At 36.1% G+C, this 17820-nt stretch overlaps 1 protein-coding gene across 6 annotated transcripts in view; it reads left to right on the top strand.

The window, feature by feature from the left end:
• Positions 1-17820, top strand: part of PPP4R4 (protein phosphatase 4 regulatory subunit 4) — a 105287-nt gene that overhangs the window by 37333 nt on the left and 50134 nt on the right. For 4 of the 6 annotated variants that reach the window (XM_055304520.1, XM_055304519.1, XM_055304517.1 and 1 more), the window contains exons 4-6: positions 14396-14543; positions 15052-15125; positions 17667-17773. In XM_055304520.1, coding sequence (XP_055160495.1) covers positions 14396-14543; positions 15052-15125; positions 17667-17773 — 329 coding nt within the window. Of the gene's footprint in view, positions 1-11079; positions 11183-11569; positions 11654-14395; positions 14544-15051; positions 15126-17666; positions 17774-17820 lie in introns of those variants that run through there. The other 2 variants (XM_055304522.1, XM_055304523.1) reach the window with 2 other exon arrangements.

Raw genomic sequence — 17820 nt, 5'->3', positions numbered from 1 at the left:
GAACCCAAAATCTGTGGCATAAATTATATATTAGAAAATGCGCAATGCCAGGAACAGATAGAAATAAATATAGCTAATATTTGTTGAGGTCTTACTATGTGTCAGGCACTGTACTCTGTCAGACACTTTATGCATTTTTATTTTTATTTTTTATTATTTTTTTAATAATAAATTTATTTTTTATTGGTGTTCAATTTACCAACATACAGAATAACACCCAGTCCTCATCCCGTCAAGTGCCCCCCTCAGTGCCTGTCACCCATTCACCCCCACCCCCCGCCCTCCTCCCCTTCTACCACCCCTAGTTCGTTTCCCAGAGTTAGGAGTCTTTATATCAGAAAGGGAGACAGACCATTTTTATTTTTTGAATGGTTACAGCAGTTCTGTAAGGGGCACTGGATAGAGGAAGAAACAACTTAGTTGAGTAACCTGCCAAAAGTCTCAAAGCTAGCAAGTGGCATAATCGGGTTTGAACAGGAAGTCTGGCTCCTGAGTCCTCCCTCTTAACTATTATACAACCTCCTCATTGGCTGATCATGACTGCCGCAGATATATAATGTATAATTTTACTTCTCAAGCCTTAGTCCTCTCTCATCTGGTTATACAACAGCCTTCTTGCGGACCTATCCTTTCTGCTTTGCCACCTAGGGCCCACTCAGCCAGAGAAATCTTTTATTTATTTATGTAGGAACAATCTACAATTTTTTGTGTATAAAATAAAATTGTGTATAAAGTGTACAGCATAATGATTTAATATGTGTATACATTGTGAAATGATTACCACTATCAAAACAGCCATCATCTCACATAGTTACCTTTTTTTTTCTTCAGATAGATCTTTTTAAAAGCATCAATCATATCTCCCTGCATGAAAATTACTGAAGTGGTGTGGTGGGCAGAGTACAGCCTCCCAAAGAGATCAGGTCGTAATCCCTGTGACCTTTAAATGTTCCCTTATTTAGAAAGTTTTTGTGACATAGTTAAGGATCTAGAGATAGGGGGATTATCCTGGTTTGTCTGGGTAGGCCCTAAATGTCATTGCATGTATCCTTCTAAGAGGAAAGCAGAGGTAGATTTGACCCAGGCATAGAGGAGGGAGGAGAAGGCCATGTGAAGAAGGAGGCAGAGATTGGAGTGATGTGGCTGCAAGCCAAAGAATACCAGCAGTGACTAGAAGCCAGAAGAGGCCAGGAACAGATTCTACCCCAGGACCTCCAGAAAGCAGAACATTCTGATTTCTGGCTAAATAATAGTGATTTAGGACTTATGGCCTTCAGAACTAAGAGAGGATACATTTCTTTTGTTTTAAGCCACTTGGTTTATTGTAATTTGTTATACCAGCCACAAGAAACCAACAATAAAACCAATAGTACCTTCCCATTTTAGGTAGAATAAAACTCCTCACCATGCCCTTAAAGGACCTTGTCTAGCTTTCTGAGCTCATCCTCTACCATTCTTTTCTCTCTCTTCCTTAAGGGTGAAATCTTTGAGAGTCAGATTTGCCATAGTATTCCCAGAATCTAGAACCGTGTTTGACAAATAATAGACACTAAACAATTACTTAAAAATGAATATCAAATGAATTTAATATTCTGAGACAGTAAATGTCTGCCTGAAAGACCAGAGGCACATTGGCCTGATCCACTGATGGCATTCTTGGTTGGGAAGTAAAAAGAGGGTATCAGTAGAGTGATATGCTGATTTATGGTCCTAGAGAGACCTTTGTTTTGGGGAGTGGGAAAAAGATGTGTAATAAGGAAAGGATAAAAGAGACCATAATCATCATGAGATTTAGTCATTTGAGATTAGCAGATGTAGTCTACCAGTCTGATTCTGAAAAAGATTCATTAGTTTTATTAATTTTACGTGGCATTATTTTCATTAATGGGAATAATAGAAAAAATATCATAAGTTTCTGCAAGTATGGTTATTTATTAGAGTATTTTATATCTACTGAGTGTAGGTAGATTTTTTTTTTGAAAATACTTCATTTAAAAATTTTTAAAGAAAACCTTTACTGTGTAAATGTAGATATATGTGAATTAAAAATTTAACTCTACGTACTTTTAAAATCTTATTTTAAGTGGCACAGATGTGTGGATAACCAATAATAATATAAGGAGCAACTTTCTGTGGGCCAGGCACTGTGCTTACTGCTTTAGACTCACCCTTTTAAACATCTTACAACAACTCTACATGATGTGTTTATTCTCCTTTGGAGAAAATAAAGGCTTAAAAAATTCAATGTTTGACTATAAATATTTTGTTAGGAGCTTTCTAGGAAGCATGAAATTATATTTGTACAGTTCACCAAGAAAAAGAGAAATGGTTTTGACTAAAAGTATTAAAGAGCATAAACAGATGATACAAATTGCTTTTATCTTTGGCTTGCAGCTCAAAAGTAGAAGTACCTGTCTTCCTTAATGTAGGTGACATTGTCTGAGATAAGTTAAAAGTTATGTTCTGAGATAACTCAAAAGTTACATCCTTAGAAAAGCAAAAGGATTTTGTGAAATCAATACACTTATACATATATATAGCAAACAGAACACGGTGTTCCAGACACCACAGATCCTAAAAAGTCCACAGTGTGGTACTCTGTTGACAGGCTAAGCATTTAGAGACACTCTAATGTGAAGGAAGAAAATGAAATAATGCCCATTAATGTAAGCTAATGGAAAACAACCATCAGGGTTAGAATTGACCTTACTAGGAGGTTTTATGGGCTAGGAAGCATAAAATTATATAACATTTTTTTCTAGTTCACTTAAAAAGAAAAAAAAAGAGGCTATATTAACCAAAGGAATTAGGGAAGAACAGATCATACAAATTACTCTTTCTTGTGCAGTTCATAGTTCAAAAATAAAAGTACATTCACCCCTATGCATTTGAAAATGTTTGTGTTGTATCTTTTTATCTATTTGTACTTAAGGATAAGGTAGAGTAGCATCATTAATTACATTGCAGAAATTCAGTGGAAACATTTACCAAGTATATAGTTTTTCTGGGCATATATAAAATATTACCTAATATTCCTAATAAACCTAAAAATACTGCCTTTCAATAAATTCTGTTGGAGACCAGTGTTTTCACATGAATTTCTTAGTCATGAATGACTTGTTATGTTTACCTTGCTTACCATAAAAATGAACTGGAACTTTTGAAATTCTTTTTTTTTTAATTTTTTTTTTTTTTTATGATAGTCACAGAGAGAGGGAGAGAGGCAGAGACATAGGCAGAGGGAGAAGCAGGCTCCATGCACCGGGAGCCCGATGTGGGATTCGATCCCGGGTCTCCAGGATCGCGCCCTGGGCCAAAGGCAGGCGCCAATCCGCTGCGCCACCCAGGGATCCCCACTTTTGAAATTCTTGATTAGGATATCCTTTAGTTCTGTGATAGTGGGACCATTATTACTATTTGAGTATTGTTTCTGACGTGAGGCCCTTGAGTGATATGAAGGAGCAAATGTAAATATTTTTATTTACAATACTTGCAAAATTATAAAATATTTATATAGTATACTGTAATAAAGATCTATAATGTTTGATATAAAACTTGATGGATTAAGTAACCTGTTGGCAGTGGTGAACCAAATATCCTAGAAATTTCTCAAATCAGAAACTCAAATCTAGAAACTCTAGATACAATACAGCAAGCATTCTTTTAAATGTTTAGTGAAGCATATAAGAGAGGAAGGACTATTCAGGGCTCAAAAACAAAGCACCCAGTTCCATATCTACTTAGGGTGTGGAAATGTGCAAGAAAACATTGCTCCTGTCCTAATAACAATAAGCAGGTTAGTCACAGAATCTATATAGTCATCACTTCTCTTGGCAACCAAGAAAGCTGAATTCACAATAGCAACACCCTTCTGAGGAAAGATGGGACACAGGGACACTGACTTTTGACAGAGTATAGAAGGAAGAAGTGGCTATCACATAAGGTTGTTAGAAAAAAATCACTAAAATACTGGAAAGTTTTTAAAGGTTGATTATGGGCTAGTACATCAGTTTAGAATAACTTGGAGCTCCGGACACAATTTTGCACCAACTAGCAGGCTCTATTCCACAAGCCTCCTTGCCTTGTAGGACGTGAGACTTGAGAGAGACTCCCTTGCTGATGCAGCTGTGGCGATGAATGGGAGGTGTTTGGGGATGGGAACACAATACTGCCCATTTCCTCAGACTGATCAGCATGATCATACAGGGAATTTCAGCAGAGAGATGAAAGCTACAAAATGATCAACTGAAAATGCTAGAAATAAAATGGATGATATCAGAGATGAAACATTCTTTCAACGGGTTTAGCAGGAGTTTAGACACATATGGAGAAAGAGTCAGTGAACTTGAAGGTAGAAATGATCCAAACTGAAACACAAAGATAGAACAGAGTGAAAAAATAGGAGAGAGCATCAAATGGCTTTGAGACAGTGTCAAGTGGTGATCTGATATATGTGCAATTGGTGTCTCAGAATGAGAAAAGAGAGAATAGGGAAGAACTATTTGAAGAAATAATGGCCAAGACTTTTCTGAAGTTAATGAACAACAGCAAACCAAAGATCCAAAAGCCCAGAGAATCTGAAGCCAAATACACACACACACACACACACACACACACACACACACACACACACACGTGCACACACACATCATCCCTAGGCATATCATGATCAAACTGCTGATGTTAAAAAATAAGAGACAATCTTGGGAGCAGCCAGAGATGAAAGAGACATTACAAACAGAGGAACAAAGGTGAGAGTAAAGCAGACTTCTGGTCAGAAATAATGCAGATTAGAGGGATCCCTGGGTGGCGCAGCGGTTTGGCGCCTGCCTTTGGCCCAGGGCGCGATCCTGGAGACCCAGGATCGAATCCTACATCGGGCTCCCGGTGCATGGAGCCTGCTTCTTCCTCTGCCTGTGTCTCTGCCTCTCTCTCTCTCACTGTGTGCCTATCATGAATAAAAAAAAATTAAAAAAAAATTAAAAAAAAATAATGCAGATTAGAGCACAATGGAATGTTAGAATTACTAAAAGCAAGGAAAAAATATCAACAAGAAATCTATACCCAGTGAAAATATCTTTCAAGGATGAAAGCAAAATGCTATTTTCTTTAGATAAACAGAAATTGAAAGGATTCTTTGTACCAGACTTATCCTACAAGAAATGCTAATGGGGAAGGGTTTCTAGGTAGAATTAATGTGATAAGAGATGGACGTTGGGTTTACATGAAGAAATAAAGAGCACCAGCAATGGTAAAAATTAAGGTAAATGTAAATGAAATGACAATTCTACACAAATTCTTCCAAAGAATAGAGGAAGAATTTTTGTACATGGTGTGAGGTGTGGACTTTTCCCCCATTAATCTATGTACAAAAATTTAAGTCAAAAGTAAGAGTAAGTCATCCTATGAGGCCAACATTGCCCTGATACCCAAATAAGACAGACATTACAAAAACAAAAAAACTATAGGTGCATATCCCTCGTGAGCTTACATGCAAACATTTGAAAAAACAGCAAATCAAATTCAGCAACATATAAAAAGGATAATACATCATGACCAGTTGGGGTTTATCTCAGGAATTTAGAGTTGGGTCAAAATTCAAAAACGAATCAATATGAGTTATCATATCAACAAACTGAAAAAAAGGAAAAAGAAAAAAATACACTACCATTTAGTCATCTCAGTAGATTTAGGAAAAGCATTTGACAAAAGTCTAACAGTCATTCCTGAAAAACAAAACAAAACTCAGCAAACTAGGGATAGAGAGGAGCTTCCTCTGAAAAATTTATAGATAACATTATACTTAAAAGGTGAAAGACTGAATGCTTTCCCCTAAGATCAGGAAGTAGCCAAGAGGGTCTACTCTTACCACTTCATTCAACATTCTACAGGACATTATAACCAGTGTAGTATGGCAACAAAATTAGTGAAGGCACTCACATTGCAAAGAAAGTAATTATAGTCTTTTAAAAAATATATAACATTATTATCTATGACGGAGTCTACAAAAGAAAAATAGAACTACTTAGTAAGTATAGAAAGGTTGGAGGATACAAGATCAAAATACAAATCAGTTGTATTTCTACACTAGCAAATTCAAATAACTGAACAACTGAACACTGAAGTTTTCTTAAACCATCATAATAAGGTATAATAATACCTGGGGCTCAATCTGATAAACGATATGTAAGACCTGTATACTGAAATCTGTAGAACGTTACTGAGAGAAATAATGTAAGAACTAAGTGAATGGAAAGATGTACCATGTTCATGGACCAGAAGACTCTATATTATTGTCAGTTCTTCCCATATCAATCTATATATTTAGTGTAAAATAATAAAAATCCCAGCAGGTTATGTTTTTATTTTATTTATTTTTTATTTCTGGTAGGAAATGACAAGCTAATTCTAAGATTCATATGAAAACACACAGGACCAAAAATAGCCAAAACAACTTTGAAAAAGAGAAGAAAAGTTGGAGGGCTTTTACTGCTTGATTTCAAAATATAATGTACACCTACAGCAACTAAGACTATGTAATAATTATACAAAGACAAATCTGTGGGATGCATACAGAAGAAATATAAATCTCACATTGCTAGTGGATTTCAGCACAGGTGCAAGGGCAGTTTGGCACAGAGATGATAGTCTTTTCAAAAAATGGCACTGGATTAATGGGGAAAAAAATCCACACCTCACACCGTGTACAAAAACTTAAAGTAGATCATAAATTTAAACACTAAAATTATAAAAACTTCTAGAAGAAAACAAGAAAATCTTTGTGTCTTTGGGTCGGTCAGAGATTTCATACATATGACACTAAAAGCATGATCCATAGAAGAAAAAATTGATATATTTGATCTCATGAAAAATTTAAGCTTCTGCTCTTCAGAAGACAATGTCAAGAGAATGAAAAGAGAAGACCGTAGAATGGGAGAAAATACTGAGGGATCACATATCTGATAAAGGACATGTGTTCAGAATACATAAACAGCTCTCCAAACTCAGGAAAAACAGCTCTCCAAACTCAGGGGGAAGGGTAACCAATTTTTAAAAATGGGCAAAATTTCATTAATAGTGAAATATCTGTTCAAAGATTTGTGGATGGCCACTATGCATAAGCAAAGGTGCTCAGTCTCATAAGTCTTTAGATACATGCAAATAAATCTATATACTTGTTAGAATATTTACACTAAAAATCCCTGACCATTATCATTTCACACATTTTTTCTAATATCCTGCCTAATTCTCTCTCTGCTCTTCTTCTATGACTCAAATTTCGCTTATATTAGATCTTTCATGGTATCTTCTATGTCTTTTACCTTCTTTTTCCATTGTTTTCTTTTTGTGACTCAGTCTGAGTGATTTATCCTGACCCATAGTTCAATTCACCAGTTCATTTGTGTCTAAACTGATTTTGATTATTATACTTTTCCAGTATAGAATTTCTGATTAGCTCTTTTAAAAATCTCCCACGTCCACTTGAGCCACATATATGTCAGATAACACCAATACCCACAGAATTTTTTGGTGCATTTCTGTTTTCTGTGGCTTCTTCTGGTTCTCATTCATCTTACCTTATCTCTTCGTATGCCTGCAGTCATTATTAATTGTGTGTTTGATCTTGTGCTTGATAAATTGTTTGTAGAAATAGATTGAGTCCTAGGGTGATATCTTTCTCTAGAAAGGAATGTATTTTCTTCTGGGAGCCACTTAATTGCACTAACAATGAAGTCTCCGCTAATCCAGGGTCAGGCATTGGATGGTTTGAAGCTGGGCTGCCTATCCTGCAAATGCCAGTCAGCTTCAGGATCACCCTTGTCTTATCCCAGGATTCTTACTGGGGCCTCCATTCTTACTGGGGCAATCACTTAACCTCTCAGCCTCTCAGGAACCTTTTCTATAATTAGCAAGTGGCCCCAGAGGAAAAACAGCTTCCAAATTACATGCTTACCTTCCTAGAGTGCCATTGTCTCTTAGGTCTTGGATGGGTAATTATCCCAGTGATAAGTAATCTAGGATGGGTAGTTTTGGCTGGGTAACCTTGTTAGTTTCCATGTGCCTTTATGCAGATGAATTTTGTATTTTGTCCAGTTTTTTTGCATACTATCCTCATCAGGAGAGCTGATTAGATTGATCTAGTCTGTCATTACAAAGTTCCCTTTCATTTTACTCTTCTTGGTTTAATCTTGGAATATTAACCCAAAATGTTTCTGTTTGTGTATCTGCAATATATCCTGCACCATGACCTGCCATCACCCTTACCCCCACAGAGAACAATTGATTGTTTTCTAATGATGTGTTAGGAATTACCTAGCACTTTAAATATTCTGCTAAAGCATTTGTGATGGATCTCTTTATTTAAACTTTGAGTTCTTCAACTAAGTTCCTTTGTTGGGGTGAAATTGTGTTAACAGTAGCAGATCTCCACTTAAGTCTGTTTCTGTATAGGCCATCTCATTGCCACCCAAGCCTTTATATATTGTCCACATAAATTGCATCTATTCTATGTAAATTCTCTATTTACAGAAACCTTTCAGAGCATCAGATCTGTAAGTGATAATGTTCTCTTTGTAAGCTCGACTTGGAAGGCTCAGAGCCTCTTAGAGTTAACAAGCTCAAAACTCAGCTCTGGCTGTGTCCCTGTGCCACATGGGGCTCCTCCAGTGTCCCCTGTCCTAATATGTAACACTGCTATACCCCTGGTTTTAAAGGTAGAATTTTGGGAGTCATCCTTGATACTGTCTCTTCTTGTATCACTCGCTTATGCAGTCCTGTTTATGTTACACCTTAAATATTCTGTGGAATCACTCCACCTCTCCAACCATACCACCTCCATCCTCAACCAAGCTGCTTTGAGGGTTCGCTCGACTGAGGGGGATAGCTTTGCAAGTGATCCCTGCCCACCACCTCCCTCCACTTCCATCTTACCTCACTACTTGCTGACTCACTTTCATCTTTATAGTCAACATGCTATTTCAAAGCATTTAACACTACCATTTGAGTATTCTCTTGATGAATGCATCTAAAGTCTTGCATAATTGGGGCTCTTTCTACTTTAGCAGCCTCAGCCCTTCCTCTCAGTCTGCTCTAGGCATACTGATCTTTCAGTTTCTGAATCCACCAAGCTCCTTCTTACTTCTCATTGCTGAGAGTGCTTGCTTTTTCACTCTTCTTGCTTTCCAACCTGTCTTTATCCCAGCTTTTGTCTAATTATCTCTTTCTCTTTGCACAGGTCAGTTGTCACTTCTCAGTGATCCCATCTCCCTAGAAGAGATCAGGTCACCTGTTAGATGTCCTTACACCGTCTGTGCTTCTCATCCTTAGCTCTTTTCACAGTTTTAACTATAGTAGTAACAGGTATATTAACATGCCAGTCCAGCTCATGGCTAAGTCTCCAGTGCCTGGCATGGTGCCTTGGATGTCATTAAGTATTTGTTAAATGTTTGAATGTATAGAAGCAACAGGAGTCTCTCAAAGGTAGGGGCACAACGTTTTGGCTTCTCTCCAGTTTCCCAGAAAACTTAGTGTGATGCTTAATAAATAGTTGTGAATAAAATTAAAATTATATTATCAGAATTAGATCTTCATGGGGCTACTTTAAAGAAAGATCAGAAGGGACTAAATTAGGATAGACTGACAAGAAAGAAAACTTTATTTCTACCTGCTTATAGACGTTTGCCACTTCCCAGTGCAGCTTCCTCCCTCCAAGAAAACAGTTCATATTTTTATCAAAATATATTCAATTAATTAAATATAGTTACAGTGGATCTTTTGACATTGTTACTGACAGTACTGTATCCAGTAAATGAATATTTCTTTGATAAGTACATCTTTTCTTTGCAGTAGTATATAGATCTTTATTTACATTCTAGGCCTAAATTGTGAGATTACATGATTCTAATTTATTCTATGTAAAAATGGCTTGGCAGAGTGGTCCAATCAGAAGATCAGTTTTAAAACCATTGTTGTGAAATATATTTCTTTGTTTGGTGTTGTCATAATTTTCCACGGAAGGATACTTCATCTGAAGCATGTCTACAGTAGTGATAAGAGAGTTACTGCTGGCATTGATGTTTCCTTTATGGAAAGACATTTTTGGGATATTGTTATGTGTACCTCCTCATGAACCTTGCTAATCACTGAAAAACAGATTTCAAGAAGGGTAAAACACATCCCTTTTATTCCTGTTCCTGTCTCCACTTTATTTTACCATTTTCCCTCTCAGATTTTGACTTTCAGGGTTCTTAACTAGTTTTCCCCACCCTTTATTTTAGTGTAGAGCATGGCAGTCAGTGATAGAAAAAAAAAAAAAAAGACGTATAGTGCATTGTTAAAGGTATCTGAATTGGCATGTTCCAATTATTTGTATTTAACGCAGTTTTAAAGTCCTATAAATATTACCATTTTATAGTGAAAAGAGCTGTTTACTATTATTGTTAGTCACTAAAAGTTCTCATGATTATGACCCTCACAAAACCCCAGATATTTTAAATGTCCCAAGTCTTCATTGTTTTACCATTTAAATTTCTATTATTTAACTTCAAAACAATTGATGACATTCTCTCTCAAAATGTACAGAGACTTTGTAATGTTGGGGCTCCTTTACCTTTAGCCAGCACCATTTGTTGTAAATATATTTACCAGTTTAATTCAGTAAGTTCAATTTCCAAATATGTGAATCCAAAATATTCTTGTAGAATACACCAGTGATTTATTTAATGCTTCTCTATGTTGGTATTGTAAAAAGAAATATCTTCCTGATGTATACAATGTGAGTTTATTGGAGACAGAGTAGTTGCCCTCTAGGCAAGGACTGTATTATGTTGTTTCACAAAACGCTCTCTTGTGCTATTCATGCTAACTACAGAATGAATTTAAAGAGAAGTGTCTAGGACATTCTCCTTCCTTGAGTGGGAGTCATTTTTTAAATTTGTGGAGATGTACCATGTACTCATTTATAAAATGTCTCATTTCATTTTTGAGGAATTCAGGTTAGAATGCCAGCCATACAATAGTATGAGGAGCATAACTGGCATTAAGGCATGCACTTAAGCAATAGAAGAATTTCCTTTTCAGTGTCTTCCAAGGTCCATGAGGATGCACACTTATTTACCCAGAGAGTATGGATCTCACTATGTTTGTCCAGAGGGTGTGACTCTGTGGAGGAGAACACTTACTGGTAAGTGTCAAACTCTTATCGTCTTATTTTTCAGAAAAATATGTTTAGAAATCAGTTGATTTTTAGCAGTGATAAAATCTCTTAGTCTGTGCTGGTTTCTTAACAGTGGACAGTCCCAGATGTTGAAGTCAGCACAACAGGAGAAAAACCCAAATCCTGATAAGACTTGAGGATTTTTCGAAAATTAAATGCAAAATAGTTGGGGCAAATGTTGCTGCGGGAGTCAAGACTAAGTAATGCAGTAAGAAGATATGAAGTTGGAGAGCTTCTCATGTTCTTCTTTTGCATAAAGTTTGCATACATACAAAACCCAAGACTCTAATGACTTAAAAGGGGGCAGAATTACATCTCTTGGAACTTAAAACAGCAGACTCATGTGAACCGGAATGTACACTGTGGCCCTCACAATATATTTTAATATTTCCTGCAAAGTACTTTCTGTTTCTTAATAAAAGCTGTGTTCTACAACCTGTAAGTGATCTATATTGGCCACATCAAATCTTTTAAGAGTGTTTTCCAAATCCAGAATGGTTAGTGTGGAAGAGATGTTTGCTTTTAAAACAGGGAGATATGGGAGGGCTGATTTCAGAGACTATTTGCTGCTTTTGCTTTACACCTATCATTCCTTCTCTTTTTCTTTCAGCCAAGAACTCTTAAGATATGTAATTGACTGTTGGTTGAAAAACTTTGTAAAAGTACACTTGTGTGTGTGATACAAAAGTCTGAACATGTGGTAGGGGTTTCTGGGAATTAACCATGCTGCTTAAACATTTGCCACAGTGAAGCCACCATCTGATCTCCCGTACTACCACGTGAAGGATTGGGATTGATTTAAGCCATGCCTTAATAAATGATGAATGGAAGTACAGAATCCACGAGGAAGAATTCAGTACTTAGCTCTGGCATCAGGCAGACAAAGATTAAGTTTTAAGAGTTGCCAGTCACTGGCTTGCTGGCCTTCAGCAGAATATCGACAACTCCAAGTCTGTTTCTTTAGCTATAGAATAATAAACATGTTATCTCCTGGAATAATGACTGGCCATGGTGCCACCATATGAATCAAGAAGTCTGGGTACTTGGTATGCATCATGGTTGCAGAGATGCTGGGGAAGAAGATAGCAGGAACATCTTATTGACGTGATAGAGGATTGAGTGCATTTGTGCGGATCCATTTTTGTTTTGCCTTGTGTCTAATTCTACCAATCCATAATCTTTAGGACTCAACTCAAAATCTCTTGAGGCCACCTTTTAGGAGATGTGGAAAATATATGTGAAGGGAGAGAGCATCAAGAGCAGAACGTTTAGGTGAAAGGATGAGAGATAGTCATCTGGCAGTTACTTACTGAATGCCTGCTGTGTGCTAGGAGGCAGGGTACAGCTGTGAGTACAACAGCCAGGAACTCTTGCAGTCCTGAAGTTCATGTTTAGATGTGGGAGATGGACCATAAGCATATGATCATGTTGGATGGTGGAGATAATACACCTATAATATAAAGGAGCTACTGAGAGCTGGAGCCAGGGAGTGGCTTTCAGTATAAAATCAGGTCATTAAGGAGGAGCTCCTTGGAAAGGTAATGCTTGAATAGAGGCTTGGGAGAAATCAGGGAGTCAATCATGTGGAAATCTGGGAAAAGTGGAAAGTGGGAACAGATCTGGGAGGTCATTGAAAGGACTGGCTTTTACTGTGTGGGGTGGAAAGACCCTGGAGAGTGTTGAGCTGAAAAGTGCTGTGATCTGACTTATTTTTATAAGAATATCTCTGGCTACTCTCTAGGAACTAGTCAGTAGAGGGGAAGATATGGCGACTAGTTAACAAGTTACTGGGATAATTCAGGCTGATGGTGATGGTGGCTTGGAACAGGGTGGTGGTGGTGGAGGTGGCAAGTGGTCAGACTCTGGAGCAGGATCGGTTGGCTATCTGCAGTGAGTGAGGGTCTGAGAGGAGCTAAAGACTGGCCTCAAAGTTTTGGGGCCAGTGACTGGAAGGAGAAGGTTGTTGTTCAGCATTTACCGAGGTGAAGATTGGAAGAGGAGCAGGTTTTGGGGAAAGGTCGGTTCAAGTGTGGACAGGATGAGATTCCTATTAGATGGCCTCATGTAGAGGAGACCGGTGCATCCGGCCAGTGGTCATTATTTAAATGCTGAGTTTGCACAAGTTACTAAGTCGTGAAAGCTCTGCTTAAATGGTTTAAATTTCTGAGAAGATGGTATTACAAGTAACATTTTATAGATTAGGAAAAAATACAGAGAGATGAATTTTCTTAAGGTCACAGATACGAAACTTTGTTTTATGGCTGCAAGTTTCATGTTCTACCAACTTTATTATGTTAGTTACAAAATAGGCATTCAAGGGAAATTCCCTTAATTGACATAACTGATTGAGCAAGGTAATGCTTTTAGCTACCTTTATGTTACAAACACACACACACACACACACACACACACACACACACACACTCTCTGAGAGAAGTCGAGGTAATGTCTTTGATGAGGTTTATATGAAAGATTTTCTTTTTTTTTTTGAAAGATTTTCTTTTTTACTTTTTGATGTGTTGAAAACTAATATCTCATGTAGTTTTTGACTTTGAGTATATGTTAAATTTTTTAAAAAGTGAATGGAGATGGCTATGAATATAATTTTTAGAAACATTCTTATATTTTAAAAATTTCTTTTAAAAAGTTTACTGCATGGTAATTTACGTGCTCATCATGGTTTCAAGGGGAAAATACATTTGCACAATCTTAAGTGTATTCCTTTTTTATAGTAGAATGCATATGTTTATATTTTGAATCAGAAATACAAGTAATGAAAATACACGTGATTGTCTGACCTTTGACATTGTTGCTCTAGGAATGGTGGCAAACTGTACAATACAAATAGCAAAAATAGAAATAGAAATCTATCAAAAATCTTTACTGTATTATTTAGAGGTTTATCTATATTTATAATTTTCATTTTAAAAAGTAATGTAATCTTATTTTATTTCATAAATGCCTAAGACATTTAAACTTTTCTGTGGTGTAACAAATTAATAAGGAACAGATTAATATAGTTTTCTTAAGGTAATAATAGAAAGTACATATCCTTAAAGGTCATATAGAGATATTTTGTGAAATATAACTTTGTTTGGTTTCTCTGACCTTGGATTTTTAAAAGCTTAAGAGTTTCTGATCTCTCATCTCAGTAATAGCAAACTCTTTCTGATTATGCAGGAAGTCCTGCATGTTGCAGGAGTGGAAATGCAGTTAACAGCTGCAGTGTCGTTCCTGACCATTCTACAGGAAGAATCAGTGTCAGTTCATACATATGCCCACTCCTTTCTCCAAGTCATCCTGCTACATCTGGAGCACAGGGACACAGGTCAGCAGCCTGGTGTGCTTCATTCTTTACCTATTCATTGTGTCTTGGATGCGGCTGTGATGTTTTTTGAATCTTGTTAGCCTGATGAGGATTACTGAATGAGGCCATGCTGCCCAAGAGTTAATCATTACTGTGACTTAAATCAGCCACGGCTCTTTCCTTACAAAACCCACAAAGTTCAGTGTCCTTAAAAGCGGAAGACTCATCTCATTAATTCGTCTTATGATCTATACTTTCTTCTTAGAATTTTTGAATTTTACAATATTTGTGTGTATAGTATTGTACAGCAAAAAATACACATTTTGGCTGAAAGGTACTCCCCCCATATTATTTTTAAAGATATAAATGTGTTCTAGATGTTGGCTAAGGAAAAAAATAAGGGAACCTCTTCAAATACTGATAAAAATAATAATCCCATTTTATCATTAAATATTGTTGTAACTTAATGACTGAGTTGAAACAAAATTTGTGGGCATTTAATTTGGCACTTTTTTTCTGTGTCAATCAGGTGTCAGCAATGCATGGCTTGAGACTCTTCTGTCTGTGATAGAAGTATTGCCCAAAGAAACCCTAAGACATGAGGTAATACTTTTTTTTTTTTTAGTAGATACTATTAAGTGAGTCACTCTAAGGTTTTTTGTTTTCTTTAAAAATATATTTAGAAAGAAAATAAGTTTATTTTCTACTCTGAAAGTGATGCATGTTCATTATAAAAATATGAGTAATACAGAAAATAGTAGGAAGAAAAATCATGGTTCTGGACTTAACCTAAAATCTGAAATATCATTTCAGATTTTTCCCCTACACACCTTTTTTGTTTGCCATATTAGTAATCATGTTGAATTTACATATGGTAATTTTTCACTTAGCATTATTTTTCTATGTTATTTTAAACTCCATAGTAGTATATATAAAATATTTTACTTGTTAAACATTTAAGCCTGTTTTCAGTATTTTGTTATAAATAAGGCATTAATGAGCATCTCGGTAGAGCTTTTTAAGTTTTTTGGATGATTTTCTTAATTGTAGATTCCAGAAAAGTAGAATTAGTAGAGGATTTTCATACTCTTAAGACTCTTACTAGCAATATGTGAAAATTCCTGTTTCCCTAGACCTTAACAATAGTGTTCCAATTTTATTTACTAATTTAGATTTTTTTTTACTTATTCATTTGAGAGAGACAAAGTGAGAGCATAGGCAAGGGTGAGGGTCAGAGGGAGAAAGAGGGAGAGGGAGAAGCAGACTCCCCACTGATCAGGGAGCCAGACACAGGGCTTGATCCCAGGACCCCAGGATCATGTGCTGAGACAAAGGCAGACACTTAACTGACTGAGCTACCCAGGTGCCCCAGTAGTGTTCCAATTTAGTTTTCTGTGCCAAAAAATTGAATTATATTTTAATTGGAATTTTTTTATTATTATGCTGTTGAACATTTTTTCATATATTTATGTCAATTCTATTCTTTTGGAATTGTCTGATCATATTGATCACTGTTTATACATGCTGTTTGTCAAGGTTGTCAATCTTTTGTTATGTTTGTTGCCAATATTTTTACTAATTTATTGTTTGTTCTTAAACTTTTAACACAGTTCATTATACCTATCTAAAAGTTTTAGTAGGGGATCCCTGGGTGGCGCAGGGGTTTGGCGCAGGGGTTTGGCGCCTGCCTTTGGCCCAGGGCGCGATCCTGGAGACCTGGGATCGAATCCCACGTCGGGCTCCCGGTGCATGGAGCCTGCTTCTCCATCTGCCTGTGTCTCTGCCTCTCTCTCCCTCTCTGTGTGACTATCATAAATAAATAAAAAATTAAAAAAAATAAAAGTTTTAGTAAATTAAAATGAAGGAATGAGAAAATTAGAAAGGAAATTTCTTCTCTGATGAAATGATTTTTCATTCTTTGAACAGCATCCCAATATTCTTTTCAAATATATCATGGTTGAAAAAAGTAGTTAATTGTCAGTGAAATGTCCTCTATATACTTCGTACACTGTTTTTGTCCTACTTTGCCCACATATGGTTTGTGGTCCTATCTTAGTGCCAGAATACTTGTTTGAAAATGGAAGATTTACCCAGCTATGAGACTGTTTGTAAACTTAATGCCAAACATCTAGATGATTACACATATTTAAGTGTTGTATTTAATGTTGACATAGTTATTTATATTTTTTGAAGAGTGCTATATAGTAGATTGCAGTTTTTACTCTAGAATGCCATATATTATTTTATGTGATTTTTAATGCACAGTTTATTTTATTTCACATCTTCAAGTTTTAAATTACAGTTACCATTATGTATTCAGCATTTCTGGCTACTTTTTTGAGAGGTAAAAAACCAGTTGACTTTTTTATTAGAGTCCTACAGTTTTAGAACTTGGAAGGTTCTTGGTGTGACATATTATTATTAAAATTGTATTTGTTATTTAAATTCAGTTAATTAGCATATAATGCATTATTGGTTTCAGAGGTAGATGTCAGTGATTCATCAGTCTTATATAACACCCAGTGCTAGTACAGCATATTCTAATTTCCATTTTCATAGATGAGCAGCATGGGACCAGAAATAGCAAGATTACATGGACAGATTAAAGAATGGAGGCCAGAATCAGGATTGGATCTTCATAGTTCCTCACAGTCTGTCATGCCGTTGCATTTTTTAGTGCCCAGCATTGCATAATACAGTATCAGAACTGCATCCAAATGACAGAAGTACTTAGTAGAATCTATTTGAAGCTATATTGTTTTGTATCCATTTAGGATCAATATAAAAATTTTATATGGAATAAAAATAAATTTCAGACTATGTGATAATTTGCTTTTTTTCTTTTGAAAATGTACATTTCCCAACAATACTTTACATGCATACAGATCACTGCCGAATTCACCATAAGCTTTAATTCAGTTTTTATGTGCCTGATTGGTATTTAATTATGTAATTTATCATCACCTTTACCTTAATAAGCCAGAGGCAAACAAGGTGATTCAGGTTATGAGCAACCTCACATTTTAATTCAGGTTCCTTAAAAACATTTGGGACCTTAAAATATTCCTTGAGGAAAATAGCTGACATTAGTGGTAAGAATATATAAAACTTTGTGAATTTGTTCTCTAAATCTTTTCTCTTTAGATTTTGAACCCACTTGTTTCCAAGGCACAGCTTTCCCAAACAGTCCAGTCTCGTTTAGTTAGTTGTAAAATTTTAGGAAAATTGACCAACAAATTTGATGCCCATACGTGAGTATTTGTATATAATTTTTGTCTACTTTATTCAATTAAATTGA

Source organism: Nyctereutes procyonoides, unplaced genomic scaffold (assembly GCF_905146905.1).
Source record: "Nyctereutes procyonoides isolate TBG_1078 unplaced genomic scaffold, NYPRO_anot_genome, whole genome shotgun sequence".
Classification (NCBI taxonomy): Eukaryota; Metazoa; Chordata; class Mammalia; order Carnivora; family Canidae; genus Nyctereutes; species Nyctereutes procyonoides.
The sequence above is the reverse complement of the archived record's forward strand: the minus strand, read 5'-3'. Positions and strand labels throughout refer to the sequence as shown.